This window comes from Apodemus sylvaticus, chromosome 1, assembly GCF_947179515.1.
Source record: "Apodemus sylvaticus chromosome 1, mApoSyl1.1, whole genome shotgun sequence".
Lineage (NCBI taxonomy): Eukaryota > Metazoa > Chordata > Mammalia > Rodentia > Muridae > Apodemus > Apodemus sylvaticus.
Window position 1 is genome coordinate 84,716,196 of NC_067472.1, and position 16,314 is coordinate 84,732,509.

Sequence of the window (16,314 nt, forward strand, 5' to 3'; positions counted from 1 at the left end):
CACACACACACACACACATATCCAGTTTCCCTGCACAGCTCCCCGAGACTGTCACAAACACAGAGATTGTACTAAGGAAAGTATCTCCCAGGAAGTTCTCTTACCAAACACTGTTCCACCTTCCTGATGACCAAACTCCTTTTGTCAGAATCTAAAACCAAGGTGTCCAAGTGCTTCTTACCCAGGCTGATCAGAAAACGCACACAGCGAGAGGGGGGAACTGAAGCCAGAAATCGAGACCTACAGAGAGACCAGAGGATGGCAGCAGAAAGCAATATCTGCTCTGCACTGGTCCCTGAGATCAGAGGCAGCATCCGCACCAGACACGGCTGCAGGGACATCCAATAAGCGTGGGCTTTCCCAGCAATGCACCTCGTGTCTGAAAGCAAGTCTCCTACCCATGTCCTAATTTAGAGTCTATGTGGAATGCTGTCTATTCAGAGTATCCCAGATTCTCAGGTCCCGAGGTGTCTACAGCATTCTTCATCCTGCCTCTGGTTCTTTAACTCAGGGGGAAAGAACCACAGACCCTGGGGACATCCATCATCTGGTGGCTGAGTCAGAAAGGAACTCGATGTTCACTTACGGAAGGGTGGCCAAGAGGTATGGTGGCATGGTGGACCTTGAAACTTCCCAGTATTTCCATGCCAAGCAATTGACCTGCAACAATAACCAAAGCAAATGCACAGACGATGCCTTGTTAATGTCCATTTCTGTAACAGGCAGCCTCGTGGTGTAGGAACCACTCCTCTGAACACTAAGAGCTTGAGAAACTCAGACATTAATGAAATGAATACACACATTTAGGTGTGAGAGCAGTCTTGTTTATGAATACAAAAGAGTGAGATGCATCTACGCCCCTCGACTGGAAGGCAAACACCTAGCTTGTGAATAAAACAGAGTATTGCGTGACTGTTTGGATTCTTCATTATATCTATTCATTTATGTGTGTGAGTCACGGAATGCATTTAGAGGCCAGAAGACAGTTTCAGAAGTCAGTTCTCTCCTTCCGCCATGTGTAGCCCAGAATTTTGAACTCAGGTTTCTGGACCTGATAGCAAGCACCTTTGCCTGCTAATCCTTCATCTTTCTGGCCTGTATGCAATTATTTTGATTTACTAATAGAGATTTATATAGTAACATGATGCTTGTACACAGAGAGAGGAAGCTGGTAGGACTGTACATGTATCTTTGGGGTCATAGAGGTCTTTGTGCTCACAGATAAGAACTAAGGAGCTAGGTGGTAGTGGTTCCCATCTTTAATCCCAGCATTCAGGAAGAAGAGGCAGGTGGATGGATGTCTGAGTTCAAGGCCAGACTGGTCTTCTGAGTGTGTTCCAGGACATCCAGCGCTACACAGAGAACTCTCTCAAAAGCCAAACAAACAAACCACAGAACTAAGGGAACCTGAAATAAGACTTTTAATCCACCCAAAAAGATGATCACCATCTTGGAGCAGATTTACTTTCTATGTCTGGTCCTAGCCAGTTTGATATAATAGCTGTATAATTTTGTTACAAATATCTTTAGACACCAGCCCTGGCATCAGAAGAGCGTTAAAAGCAGAGAAACGCGCAATGGTACCTGATCTGGAGAAAGCAGGGAGAAGTTGTTCTCAAAATACTGAAAGAGGGCCAGGAAGACGTGGGCACTCATGGCATCGATGTGTGAGCACTGTATGCCCTTCACCAGCTGCCCGGCGCTGGGAAACAAAACGAGGACTGCTGAGAAGACGGTAAGGAGGGGAGAAGACGGGAGGAGCCAAAGAACGCATGCGCCACCATCACGGGCTGAGCACTAAATAACCCTGAGCCATGACGGGATTTTATAATCTCTCTACAGGGTCTGGATTTCAATGTTTGATCCTCAAAGCATTATTTTGGGGGAATTCTAGAAACAGGAAGTAGGGCAGAGATAGAGGAAGTTGGTCACTGAGGGCAGGTCTTCAGGAATATGACTACTTCTTGTTTCTCCCTGTTGACTGGCCCACCGTGATATGAACTGCTGTCTTCCACTCTGCCCTCCCTGCCATGATGGACTGAGGCCTTTGAAACTGTAAGCCAAGACAAAAATTTTCCTTAAGTTGCTTTTAATTTTTTTTAAATGCGGGGCTGGAGAGATGGCTCCACAGTTAAGAGTACTAGCTGGTCTTCTAGAGAACCCGGGTTTGATTCCCAGCACCCTCACAGTGGCTAACAACCATCTATACTTCCAGTCCTAGGGGATCTAATGCCCTCTTCTGGCCTCCTCAGGTACTGCATGTATGTGGTTCACAGCCACACATGCTGTCAAAACACCCGTAAACATAAAAAAATAAATAAATAGCTGTGGATCTAGAGAGATGGCTCAGCAGTTAAGAGCACTGCTGCTCTTCCAGAGGTCCTGGGTTCAATTCCCAGCACGTACATGGTGGCTCACAATGGTGGATCTGATGCCCTCTTCTGGCATGCAGGTGTATGCTCTGGCAGCAGAACACTCATGAACATTAAATAAATAAAAATTCAGAAAGGTTATCCACTTTTGTGTACAAATGTTTGAATTTTTTCATTGCATGTGTGTGTGTGCATGCACATGTATGTTTATGGATTTCTATGGTGAACGTGGAGGTCAGAGGACAGCTTGCAGGGCTTGGTTCTCTTCTACCACACATGGCTTGAACTCAGGTCATCAGGCAGCAGCGAGTGCCTTAACCCACTGAGCCATCTCACTGGCCCTCACTTGGTGTTTGGAATCTTCCCACAGCTCAGCTGGCCCTGCTGTGAAATTAGGCTTCTCTTCAGAAGACTCCAAAGAGCTGTTCAGGCCAGGCTGTCAAAGCGCCCTACCTCAGGAGCTCCTCGGGCCTTTCAGTGGTCTTCTCCAGAAGCTCATACAGGAACAGGGCCTGAGGAAAGAAAGGTGAGCAGAAATGGGGAGCCCGGCACACGGAGGCCCTATGGGGAAAGTACACTGTGACCTCATCTTATAGATGGGGGAACTGAGGCTGAACCCCGAATGTTACTAACCCAAGGCCCTCCAACTACTAAGTGGCTGAACCAGAATTTGAAATCATGTCAGGGGCCATCTCAGAGCACAGCCTGCCACACTCCAGATGAGTCTCTGTGCTCTAAAGCAGAGCTTTTCAAGCTGTGGTTCCAAGCCCTTAGAGGTCGGATAACCCTGTCACAGGGGTCACCTAAGGCCATCTGCATATCACATACTTACATTACAATTCAGAACAGCAGCAAAACTACAGTTATGAAGTAGCAACGAAATAATTGTATGGGGGGGGGGGGGGAGGGTCACCACAACATGAGAAACTGTATTAAGGGGTTGCCACATCAGGAAGGCTGAGAACCACTGCTCTAAAGGCTGAGTGAGGAACAGAAGCTTAGAATGGCAGGGTTGGAGTCTTACTACCTTAGCTTTACAAAGCTGCTGCCCTGTGAAGGCCCCTGTGTGGTCCCTCTTTGTGTGCCCGCCTACTAGTCCTGAACTCACACGGCAGCAAAGATGGAACCAGCACAGCCCAGACAGTAACATCAATAAAGGAGCTTATGCCCACGGCACACGCTCCCCGCAAACCCTCCCAGATGAGCACTCTGGAATGCTACAGTATAGGCAGGGGAGTCATTTGTTTTAAGGAATGAAATTTTACAGAATACCTAACTTGCAGAAGCGATCAAGTACGACATTTGTCTATTTTATAGACTCTAAAACTTTGAACGTAATTCCCCAAACGCAGTAAATTATGAGCCAGAGTTAGACAGAGGCTTCTGGGATGTGACAGCTGAGGGCCTTAAAGTCTCATAAAGGTCTGGGCAAAAAGATCTGGGGTGGAAGGAAGTTCCCAATGCTCCGTGTACAGCGCCCTGATGGTCCGGGGACATCGGACCTGCAAACCTTCCCCCACAATCTCAGGAAATGAAAACTCTATCAGCCCGGCTGCTGGGACAAAAATACCTGAAGGTTGTCTACAGAAGGGTGAGTTTTCCAAAATAAAGCAAGTATCCAAGCTGCTGGACTTGGCAGTGGTTTGCCACACTGGAACAGAGTGCAGTGACACCATCCAGCCTCATTAAAGACCCCCACAGAGATATCCAGCTGTTCTGTTCCTTCCTAAGTGGTGCTGGGAACATGGGAAGTCTGTGCTGAGTAAACATTTCCAGAGCCTGGAGAGAGATGGCTCAATAGGTAAAGTACATTAGCAAGTACTTTTCACAAGCATGAGGCCCTGAATTTGTATCTCCCAAACTTATGTAAGAGCCAAGTACAGTACAGTAGCACACGTAATCCCAGTTCCTCTATGGGAAGATGAAAGGAGGAGACAGAGAAACCCCTGGAAACTCCTCGGCTGGCTAGCTAAAAGTATGCCTCAGTGAACAACAAGAAACCTTGTCTCAAGCAAGATGGTACACACACACACATACACACACACACACACACACACACACACACACGTACAAAATTATATCAGAAGTGAATGAAAGTGGCTGGCTCAGCAGAAGGTCCCATGGGCAGAGGATCAGTCTCAGCAGCGCCGTCCTTTCCAAACAGCCTGGATGCCGGGCATATCTAACCATCAGTAGAGTGGGAGGTAACATTTACAGCACGCCGCTCTCGGGCTGTATCCTATATCACAACTATTGCCTATAATCATCCTTGTGTTGCTCACAACACAATGGAGGTCATGTAAGGAGATGTCACGTCCCCACAGCTAATAAATGGCAGCCAGAATTCATCCTCACTGCCTTGTCTAGCTTCTTAACCACACACTACTCTATTTCCTGGGCTTATTAACAAAGAAATAAAGTGCCTTTATCAAACTGGCCCTAAACAGATAAAAACAAATAATGAGAAGTATTTGCCCAGAGTTGATGATGTAACCCAGTGGAAACGCGCTCACCTGCCATGTGGGAGGCCTGGGTTCCATTCTCGGGAACACACAAGGAAACACAGGATTGATCTGTGAGCACTTCAGTCCTACCTGGCTCCTTCGAAGCTCCTTTTCCTTCAAGACTGTAGCATTAAATCGAGATTCTTTCCATAAATCATAGAGAGACACCTCCTTAAAGAGAGCTCTTGGTACCTCCACGATGCCTGAAGCACCATCTTCTGCTTCCATCAACTGCCGAAATTGAGAGGAAAGATAGTAACAGCTTTATAAAGGGGACACCGACTTCTGATTGCATTTGGACACTGCTTCCTGGGCCATAAAATGTATTTGATCTGCTTAGCAACCACAGCAAGCAGGGACTGTTACTACCCCCATTTTACAGGTAATCGAACCGAGGCCTAAAAGTGGTACATTGAAAGCTGATCAATGTGACGCAAGCCCGAGCCTGTGTGGTTCTGAAACCGACTGTTAGAGATGGAATATGAATTGTCCCTACAATGCTCAGGTCTTGAAAACTAGCTCCCCCAGAGGGCAGCACTGCTATGCAAACTTGCGGGCACTTTAAGAAGTAGGGCATACCTGAGGGAAGTAGGTCAGTAGGGGACAGATATTTGGAGGTACACTACCGTTGACCACTTCCTGTCTTGCTCTGTTTCCTAATCATCCAGGAAGTGAACAGCTCTTCTAAGCCACACTCCCACTGCCATGACCCTCTGTCCAAGCACACAGGGCCAAGCAACTGTGAACTGACACCCTGAAATCACGAGCCCAGATCAGTCCTTCCTCCCTTAACATGTTTATGTCAGGTATTTGGGTCAAAATGACCAAAAAAAGTGACTAATATAGCCATATTCTGTTTTAGCCATATGGACTACTGCTCTTCACAAAGCCTTGAAACACCCAAGGTGTTTTCAAACAAGCACCTTGGGTTTGGTTTCTTAACAGATTTTGTAACTGGATACAGCAGGCGCATGGTGAGCAAAATGTCCAAAAGATCAACACAGTCTGAAGCACTCTGGGAACTTCAGGATTCAATCAAATTCTTGAAATGTTTTAAGAGTTAACTGTGATGGTGGATGCATGCTTGTAAGGCAGGAGAATAGAAAACCCAAGCCCAGCCAGGGCTCCACGATGAGACCTTAAAAATAATAATAATTACAGAATACCTCTCAGGCCCAGATCCAAGGCTTTGGGTTGGATCACCCACAGCATCTACCCCATTGATGAACTGCTAGAACATATGAAGAAGCTGGTCCTACAGATCCAAGGCTGCAGGATCTCCATGGCCCAGGGCAACAACAGGATGTCCAAGAGAAGTCCCAGTGAGGTGCAATATTGACAGCGTAGCAGATGCCAGAGGCTTCATACCAGACCAAAAAGTCACCACAATGAACATTTGCAAGCAAATAAATGTGGACAAAAGAGTGTACTGTGGGACACACTGTGACACACTACAACTTCCACCGTGAGTTTTCTTTCTCTGCTGTGGCAGAAGAGGTTGCAAGGGTGGAGGGAGGGACGAGAAGAGGAGGAGATGAGCAGGCCTGGGGTGCATGATGTGAAATTCACAGAGGATCATTAAAAAGTTAAATAAAAATAACAATCATCATCTGAAATTCAGTTAAGCTTAGTTTGAGAAAATTCTTCCATATTGGACTGGCTAGGAAAGCAATGACGTCTGAGAAAAGTGTACCATGGTAAAAAGGAACTGTGTCTGGAAGAGAAGGCAGCACTCCCAGGGGCCACATGTTCTGGATTCCAAACACCCCACACACCAACTGCCAAGGCAGCACCAGACAAAACAATTGGCCCATGGTCATAATTTATTCACAGACTCTGAAAGCCACATCTTCTGTAAGCTGTGTGGCTAAGGACTGGACATCTACCTCTCACCTTGCTGAGGACACCCTGCTGCTGGACAGGTGACAAATCAGACATATCCTGGGAAAGAGGGCTTCTCAGCACCTGCCAGAGATCCTTGTGGTCCATGCGGTAGAAGGCTTGTGTGCCCACCCCTGCCAGCAGCACGCCCATCTGGCTGATGTCATAGAAGGACAGCACCTAGCAGAGAAACAGCCATGAGGATGCTCTCTCAGACATTTACTAGGCCAATCTGATGCAGGTACCTGGATAACTGACAGCCAAGAGACCCAATGGGAAGCAAGAAGGATCCTGCACTCATAGACCTTTTGGTTTGGTAGTTGACACTAGGGAAGAGACGAGACTCTTTGTGGAGGACAGGGAGGGACTGCAATAATAACCCTTTGCTCCCTGGAATTATTTGCATAGAAAATGTCATCGTGGACCCCCAGAGCCTCAGTTAAGGTCCAGAAAATCCAAGGTTCAGAGCCTCAAAATGAAGTCAAACAAAGTAAACACTGGCCTTGGCCTCCAGTACAAAAGTGAACAAACCCAAGCGGACCTTGGTTCTCTTAGTTAGGGCTACTATTGCTATAATGAAACAACATGACCAAAAGGCAAGCTGGGGAAGAACAAGGTTATTTGGCTTAGGAAGGAAGGAAGGACAGGAATTCAAACAGGGCAAGAACCTGGAGGCAGGAGCTCATTCAGAGGCTATGGAAAGATACTGCTTACTGACTTGCTCCTCATGGCTTGCTCAGCCTTCTTTCTTATAGAGCCTGGGACACCAGCCCAGGAGACTCTCTCATCCATCACTAATTAAGAAAATGTCCTACAGGCTTGCCTATAGCCATATCTTACAGAGGCATTTTCTCAATTGAGACTCCCTCCTCTCTGATGACTAAAGCTTGTGTCAAGCAGACATAAAACTATAACTAGCCAGTGTAACAGCCATGATACCATGGCCATTGGTGGAGACGGCATTCATCAGCCAACTCTGCAGCAAATGCCCTGGGCCCTGCCCTCTATCTTTCCCTTCCACTGTGATGTTGACAATTTGGTCCCTTTCATTCTCTGCGTTCCGTGTGAATAACCTCAGAAGTAAAGATAGTTAACACCATGAGCTCACTAGGTTGATCAGAAGACCGAATGATAAACCACTTAGAACAAGTCCTGGCATACAATAATCACTTCATAAATGCTCATTATTAGTTTTCTACTGGAGCTGGCTCCAATCCAACTGTCATGAGCCAGCTGACATACTAGGAGGTGACTGAGAGTGTGAACAGAAAGAGTGGGACACCTAAGTGCTTAGGAACCAAGTATCTGGAGTCTGGAGTCTTTTTAGCCAGCTCTAACATGGAGACAACTCTCCCCACATACACCATAAGAAGGTCCAGAAGAACAGCTACAGTGTGGACTAAGGTGCCGGCCCTCCAAATGGGACTTCCTTACAACACAGCTCCCTCTCCACAGCCCAAATCTGAGACAAATACCAACACCCATCACTGCTGACACCAGTCCGATGGGTGACCCTGCCCACCAACCTGTATCAAAAGACACCCAAGAGAATAATAAAGCATACTCTGGGCACACCTTTTAGAACATTTTCAGAGACATTTTAGCTTCCTGACTGCCTCAAGATGAACAGCCTACTCTTCCAGTCTTTTTGAAATGAGACTTTGTATGACCTCATACTCAAAGCAACAGAGCCAACTGACCACAGAGAAAATGTTCTGACTCCACAGAACAAAGTAAATCTTTCCTCCTTGAACCTGGTTCTCTTGGGTAGCTGTCACAGTCATGAAAATCCAACTAACCTGCAGGTTAGGCGGTGAGTCCAGGAGCAGTAAGAACAAAGGAGAAAATCCTGGGTGTGTGTCCAGCACGTATCTATGGCTCAGTAGCAGGTCTCTTGAAGAAACTCATAGCTTGTCCCCTTTTCCCTGTGCTCAATCACCTCCCTGTGGACTGCTCAGGTAATCTGCACCAGTTCTGAGGAGAGGAGCTATTCTTAGCCATTTTACAAACAGGGGGGACTGGAGCAAGGAGAAATTAAGCAATTGCCTCGTGTCACACAAGTAGATGCCAGAGTAGAGATTCCAATGCCAGTCATGTCGTCAACACATCCTCTGTCTAGTTGCTTCTACTGTGTGTGCACATAGCTGACTGTTGTGGACAGAATGTTTGTGTCCTCCCCAACATTCATAAGCTAAATCTTCACCCCTCCCTGTGTGATGCTATTATTGTAATGAGGTCATGAGATATCTTGGCTAGTTTTGTGCAGACTTGACACAAATTAGAGTCATCTAGTTGGATGACTGAGGCTAGAAAATGCCTCAGTTGGCCTCTATTCAAGTCTGTCTGGTGTTTTCTTGATTGATGATGGATGTGGGAGGGCACAAGCCACTGCCTTATAGGAAGATGGTCCTGAGTTATGTAAGAAAGCAGGATGAGCAAGCTATGGGGAGCAAACCAGTGAGAAGCATTCTTCAATAGATTCTACTTCAGTTCCTGTCTCCAGATTCCTGCCCTGGCTTCCCCTAATGTTACCTATAAGCCAGATAAACCCTTCTCTCCCAAGTTGCTTTTGATGATGTGCTTTACCACAGGAATAGAAACCCTAAGTCATGAGATAATTAGAGTTAAACAGGGCCCTGAACTGACAGAAGCAATGCCTTTACCAGGAGAGAAACAGGAATAGGGAGATGGCTCTCAGTAGGCACAAGGCTTTCTGCACAAACATGAAGACCCTAAGTTTGGATCCCAGGCACCCACATGAAAAGAATTTAGGGTGGGAGGCTGAGACAGGTGTATCCTTCAGGCTTGTTGTCTGGCCAGTCTAGCTAAAATGGCAAACTCTAAGTTCAATGAGAGATCCTACCTCAATAAAACAAAGCTTGAAGAAGACATCTCGACCTCTCTCTGGCCACCACACATATCTGCACCAACAAGCACACGTGTACACAACAAGAGACAAAGAGACAGAGACAGAAAAGCAGAAGAAGGTTGCTGTGAAGGAGTTCCCATAAGTCCATAGAAAGATGGCTATGGTCTACAGCCAAAACAATGGGCTTCAAAATGAAGCTATCCAAAACTGTGAGGGTAAATCTCTGTTATTTAAACCACTAACGCTATGATATTTTGTTATACAGAAACTCAATTAACATCACACTGGCCCTCAGGCACTCCAGGAAAGTTGAAAGTTCCAGCTGACCTTTTCCTGAGCCAAGTATTTGGCAGACAAGATGATGATCTGGCTTCTGCCCCAGCCTGTAACCTGGTTGAGGGTAGAGACGGCGCTGTGCACTGCTTCGGAGGTGAGGGATTCCAGCTGTGTGCTGCTCAGACCTACAACCGCATCTGACAGAGAACCCAGGGTCTCATTGAGGGTCTGGTTCTCTGTAGCAATGTCCAGAAGGTTGGCCTTGAGCTGGAAGGATAAGGAACTGGCATGAGGCTTGAAAGAAAGCAAGGCAGTGTCGCCCTCCAACCACCTCCTGGGTGTAAGGACTGCATACTGCCCTCCCAGGACATGGGCCCAGGGACTGCAAAGCAAGGTATTCTTGGTCATGGCCAGACAGTGACTGGCCCCCTGAGACTGCGTCCTCCAGGCCTGGCTTTCATGTGCTGAAAATTCACTTTGGGTTTCATTTAAATATTAATGTGTTGTTCAATCAACCTTCAAGCATGGCAGGAAGAATTCTATTCCCTTGTGACTCCACTGCATTTTGTAGCATCTATTTTCCTGTTGTGATCTTGAACTCTATATCCATATATTTGGTTGCTTTCCTTTTGTGAACTATCCAGGGGCCTTTTCATGGTAATATGTAATCTGCATAAAAAATAATTCTCAGCAGTACAAGAAAGATAAAGTGAAAATCCAAACTCATGAAAGTAACTATGGAAATGATCAAATCAGCGAGGGGCTCAGTCATAGAACAATTTCCAAAGGAGGGAAGGAAGAAGGGAAGGAAGGAAGGAAGGAAGGAAGGAAGGAAGGAATTGGTGTATATCTTTCCAATTGGTCCTATGCCTTTAGAAATATACAGTATGAAGTTCTTACAGATTTATAACGTGAACTACTTAATGCTCTATGCTTTCACTTAAATCACATCTTGTACATGTCTACATGTTTCTAAGACTGTCTTAACAATTATTTTTGTTGTAATATACTTCACTAATCACAGTCAAGAATTCCCATCTGATTCTGGTAAGGAAGATAATAAACTCACCAATTGTATCATAGTCTCTGTGCAAAAAAAAAAAATAACAAAAAACTGAGAGGCCAGTGAGTGAGATGGTTCAGCAGGTGGAGCTATTTGGTGGAGCTACTTGGCCACCAAGACTCATGACCTCAGCTGGATCCTAGACTCCACAAAACAGATAAAAAGAACTGAGTCCCAAGTGTTACTCTCCAGCCTTCATAGGCATCACATGCACACACACACACACACACACACACACACACACACACACACATATATATATATATATATATATATATATATATATATATATATATATATATATACACATAAACATGTGCACACACACACACTAAAGAATTAAGAAAAATAAATAATGGATAAATACATGTTTAAAATGACAATCATCCCTCAACAGAGGAATGGACACAGAAACTGTGGTATATATATGCAATGGAGTACTATTCAGCTATTAAAAGCAATGAATTCATGAAATTCTTAGCAAATGGATGGAACTAGAAAGTGTCATCCTGAGTGAGGTAACCCACTCACTAATAAGCAGATGCTAGTCCAAAAGCTCAAAATAAACAATTTACAATTCACCCAGCACAGGAAGCTCAAGAAGAAGGAGGACTTAAGTGAGGGTTCTATGGTTCCTCTGAGAAAGGGAACATAATACTCACAGGAGCAATAAGGGAGGCAATGTGTGGAGCAGAGTCTGAAGTAAAGGCCACCCAGAGACTGCCCTACCTGGGGATTCATCCTATAGTCCCCAAACCCTGACACTACAACAAGAAGCATGTACCAAACAGAGCATGTCATGGTTGTCTCCAGAGGGACCCTGCCAGAGCCCTACAAATACAGAGGCAGAAACTAGCAACCAACTATTGGACTGGGATTGGGGTCCCCAACGGAGGATCTGGAGGGTGGTCCAGAGGAGCTGAAGGGATTTACAGCCCCACGGAAAGAGCAATGACTTCGGACACCCAGATACCCCAAGACTCCCAGGGACTGAACCATCAACCAAGAGGTACACATGGTTCCAGCCAAAAATGTGGCAGAGGAATGCTTTGTTGAGCATCAGTCGGAGGAGTAGTCTTTGGTCAGGTAAAGGCTCAACAGAGGCCCTAACAAAAGGAAACGGATGGGGGGGGGGGGCGGTGTTGGGGGGAGGGGGAGTGTGTTGGGTAGAGGGGCATATACATGGAGGCAGGGGGTGGGAGGAGGGGTTGGGAGGGAATCTTTGTGGAGGGGGGCTTTTGGGAGGGAGGAAATTGGGAAAGGTTTTACCATTGGCAATGTAAATGAAGAAAATACTCAATAAAAAATAAAAATAAAATGACAATCATGACTTGTTTTAACACATACATTTGTATAATCATTCCTTTCAGGCACACATGCATAACTTTCACATATGCAATCTCAAAGTTGCCACTGGGGGGCAGCAAAGCTAAGTGGAAGAGACCCGTTTCAGGCTCTTTTCAGCAACCTCCCTTCCCTAGTGTTGTTCCTGGGGCACAGAAGGAAGTGAGGACTAGGGCGGTGGCTCTCATCACCTGGTCACTCGCAGCACATCATGACTGAAATACACAATCCCAGATCATGACCAGATCTGAGGGATCCAAGCTGGTAGCACTGAACCCAGTGACGGCCACGGACTGAACCCCCTGAGCACTCAAATCTGAGAACTGCTGAGCTCTGCATCCCTAACCGGTTTCCCGGTAACAGGAAGATGCCCCCAATCGGTGTTTTCATTGAACACAAAAATCAGCCTTGACAAATAGATGACCATGGTGGGAAACGCCAAATATAGCAAGGTGTTTGGAATTCTGTGTGAAAAACTGCTGTGGAATTACTGATGGTTTTACCAAGATTTTCTTTTACTAACATTCTAATATTATAGTTCTAATTTTTTAATTAAGAAAATGATCTGAAACTTGAATGAGAAAGAAATAGAAATGAGAAGGCTAGGTATAGTAACATGTGCTTGAAATCCCAGCACTCAGGGGGCTGAGGCAGGAGGATTGCAAACTGGAAGCCAGCCAGGGATGCATAACCAGACTTTACTCAAAAACTAATAAACTGAGAGAGAAGGGGATGGAGGCAGCCATCTGTATTTGCCGATTTGACCAGAAACAAGTCTAGAAGATCAGTAAATAACAGACATTCAAACAGGGCTCCTTCATCCTTCCCGCGCTGGGATTGGCTGAAGAATCCTGTTTTACATTCACCCATTCTTTCATTCATGGAGAACTGGGTCGCTCATGTGTCACAGTGCACAAGCACAGTCAGGGGATCACGTTCAGTTCATGATTGCCACCATGTGGCTTCTGGGGGTCAGATTTGGGCTGTCAACTTGGCCCTTGCCCTGGCAACTGTTTTTTTTGCCCTTCCAATTCAATTTATGAAAAAATTCTACCATTGAGCTACTCTCGTGTGTCTGTGTGTGTGTGTGTGTGTGTGTGTAGGTAGATAGATGATAGGTAGTAGATGATAGATAGATAGATAGATAGATAGATAGATAGATAGATAGAGATAGAGATAGATAGATAGATAGAGATAGAGATAGACAGAAATAAGATAGATAGATAGATAGATAGATAGATAGAAGATAGATAGATAGATAGATAGACAGAGATAGAGAGATAGACAGACAGAAATAGATAGATAGATAGATAGATAGATAGAGATAGACAGACATAGATAGATAGATAGATAGATAGATAGATAGATAGATAGATAGAAGATAGATAGACAGATAGAGATAGACAGATAGACAAAAATAGATAGATAGATAGATAGATAGATAGATAGATAGATAGATAGATATAGACAGACATACATAGATAGATAGATAGATAGATAGATAGATAGATAGATAGATAGATAGATAGATGAGACAGACAGACAGACAGACAGACAGACAGATGTAGACTATGCATATATATATATTGAGACAAGGTCTCATTCAGGCTGACCCTGTGACCCTCCTGCTTCATCGGTACCTGGGGTGGAGTCTGGCAGAGCCTTTACTTTTGTGGGGCCCCTTGTACTATGACTGCATCATCTGTCCTTCAGTCACTTGTCAGAACAGCCTCACCGCAGACCCGAGTGGATCTGCACTGAGCATCCATCCCCAGGCTGTGCTCCGTACAGATGCTAACATTCTCCCACGACCCATCAATTGGGTCGCTCATTTCAATTGGCCAAGGCTGTTCCGATTGTGTTTCAACACATCCATGTTTTCTCTATACTGCCTTTTGTAATTCCTCCCCACACTCCTCCCCTCCAGGATTGAAGATGACATATGCCAGGGTTGACGCTTAATAACATGTTCTCAAAATCCAGGCAAAGTGGTGAAACTGAGGCCAAGGATCCAGGGGGCAGCATCTCACCCTACCTTCTGGATGCCAGCCTGGAAGCCCCGGAGACGGCTGCACTTGAGCATCTGGTGGAGAAGGACTTGGGCCAGGGTGGCATCCAGCAGCTCCAGACTGTCATAGAAACAAACCAACAGCCCCAACCTGTGTGGGAAGATGGGGGAGGCTGGTGGGGTCGCTCAGAGCGGAGAGCCCCACCACCCTTCCCTGCCATCCAAACGTGACCGTCGCGTCAGCACCGTGGCCAGCGCCCACCCGCTTCATCCTGCTGCACCTACCTGGATCCTCCGTCCTCTAAACAAACAAAATCGGTTTCCTTAGAAAACAATTAATAATATGGGTTGAGTGTGGAATGTCACCCCCGGGCTCATGTGTTTGAATACCTGATTCCCCAGCTGGTAACAATCATGGCTGCAGAAGGCAGCTCACTAGGAGCAGACATTTGAGGGGTATACCCTGGTCTTGCTTCTGATCTTTTCAGTTTCCCAGTCTGTCATGATGTAAGGGCCTGGAGCCTCACGCCCCTACCGCCATGCTTTCCGCTGAAGCTTTCCTGCGTCAAGGTCGTCAGAGTAAAAACTCTCCCTGAAGTTGCTTCCGTCATGTGTTTTATCACAACAACAAGAAAAGTAGCTAATGTAGCCCTATTTCACAGACGGGTAGACTGAGACTCAGAGAAGTCAGAGGACTTGCCCGAAAGGGAGTGATAGAGCTGCAGCTTAAATCTAAACCCATCCACCTAAGTCACCTCATCTCCTAGGAGGGGAAATGCAGGGAAAGGGAGATACCAGAGTCCTCTCTTGTATCCACGTGGAAATATAGGCTCATCTACCCTGAATGATAGCTCTATTCCCAGGATTCCCTGCCTCCTACCCACCAAGATGATGCTAAGATTTCAGAAGAAAAAAAATATAGCAGAATCATGCGGGCACAGAGGAACTCAAACTCTGTCAAGCTAAAAGCAATATATCTCGTGGTTGAGAGCATAGACTCTCGCCAGCTAGAGCTTGAAGGCCAGTTCTGTGAGATATTTGCCTCTGGTGAATTGCTGGACTCCTCTGTGAGGCGCATACAGAGGCATAGTGCATGCTGTGGGCTCCAGTACAGGATGAGCCTGCCTCTCTCAGCTGTTAGTATCCAGGCTCACTTTATTCATCATGGTGCACCATGGGAAATATGGTGAAGGAATGAAGGTGACTGAGAATAAAGTCAGGACAGGTAGACACAGGGATGCGTCTTCCTGGTGGATACTAAGCACTCGCTCACTAGTGAATGTTCTCAGGGATCATATGAAGACCATCTGGCTCAACGTGGCCAGATGAGCTGGTTGTCTGCAAGCAGTCTAGTTCAGTCCTCTCAGACATGGACACAGGATATCATTAAGCTATAGGAAAAGTAGGATGGTGGCTACCAAGGACTCAGGGGAGGGAAGTCAACAGATTAAAAAAAATTCAGTTAAGTAAGAAGGGTAAGTTCTGGAGACCAAGGTGACTACAGTTAACAGCAGAGCTCAGAGTAGATTACACATTCTCACCAGGCATACAAATACTCATGTGTGTGTGTGGGGGGGGGGGCTGTGCACACTTGAGTGTCATGTGAGCGCCACCGAAAGAGAAGGTGGGATCACAACCTCTAGGGCTAGCCCTCGCCTGCCACCTTGTTAAGGACAAGGTCTCTCTTCTTGTTCACAGATGCATGCACCAGATTCACAAGCTTCTAAAGAGTATCCTGTCTCTGCCTTCCCCATCTCTCCATAGAGGAGGTAGACGCTCACACTATGTCCAGCTTCTATGTGGGGGCTGGGATTTGAACACAGGTCTTCACCCTTGCATAGCTAGTGTCTTTACCTACTGAACTACCTTCCAACCTTGTAGTTCAGTCTTGAATGACTTTCAGAGGTTCACATGCTGCTGGTCCTCTGCACAGCAGTGTTCAGAGGGGGATCTTTGGGGAGGAGATTAAACCACAAGGGCTTGCATCTCCTCCACAT

The 16,314-nt window shown here is 46.0% G+C and overlaps 1 protein-coding gene across 1 annotated transcript in view; it reads right to left on the reverse strand.

Moving 5' to 3' along the window:
* Otoa (otoancorin) overlaps positions 1-16,314 on the reverse strand; it is a 69,953-nt gene that overhangs the window by 29,483 nt on the left and 24,156 nt on the right. Inside the window, exons 11-18 of the mRNA XM_052175832.1 lie at positions 14,345-14,468; positions 9,954-10,169; positions 6,770-6,937; positions 4,967-5,107; positions 2,826-2,884; positions 1,585-1,702; positions 587-660; positions 105-240 (exon numbers count right to left, since the gene is read on the reverse strand). Coding sequence (XP_052031792.1) covers positions 105-240; positions 587-660; positions 1,585-1,702; positions 2,826-2,884; positions 4,967-5,107; positions 6,770-6,937; positions 9,954-10,169; positions 14,345-14,468 — 1,036 coding nt within the window. The remainder of the gene's footprint in view (positions 1-104; positions 241-586; positions 661-1,584; positions 1,703-2,825; positions 2,885-4,966; positions 5,108-6,769; positions 6,938-9,953; positions 10,170-14,344; positions 14,469-16,314) is intronic.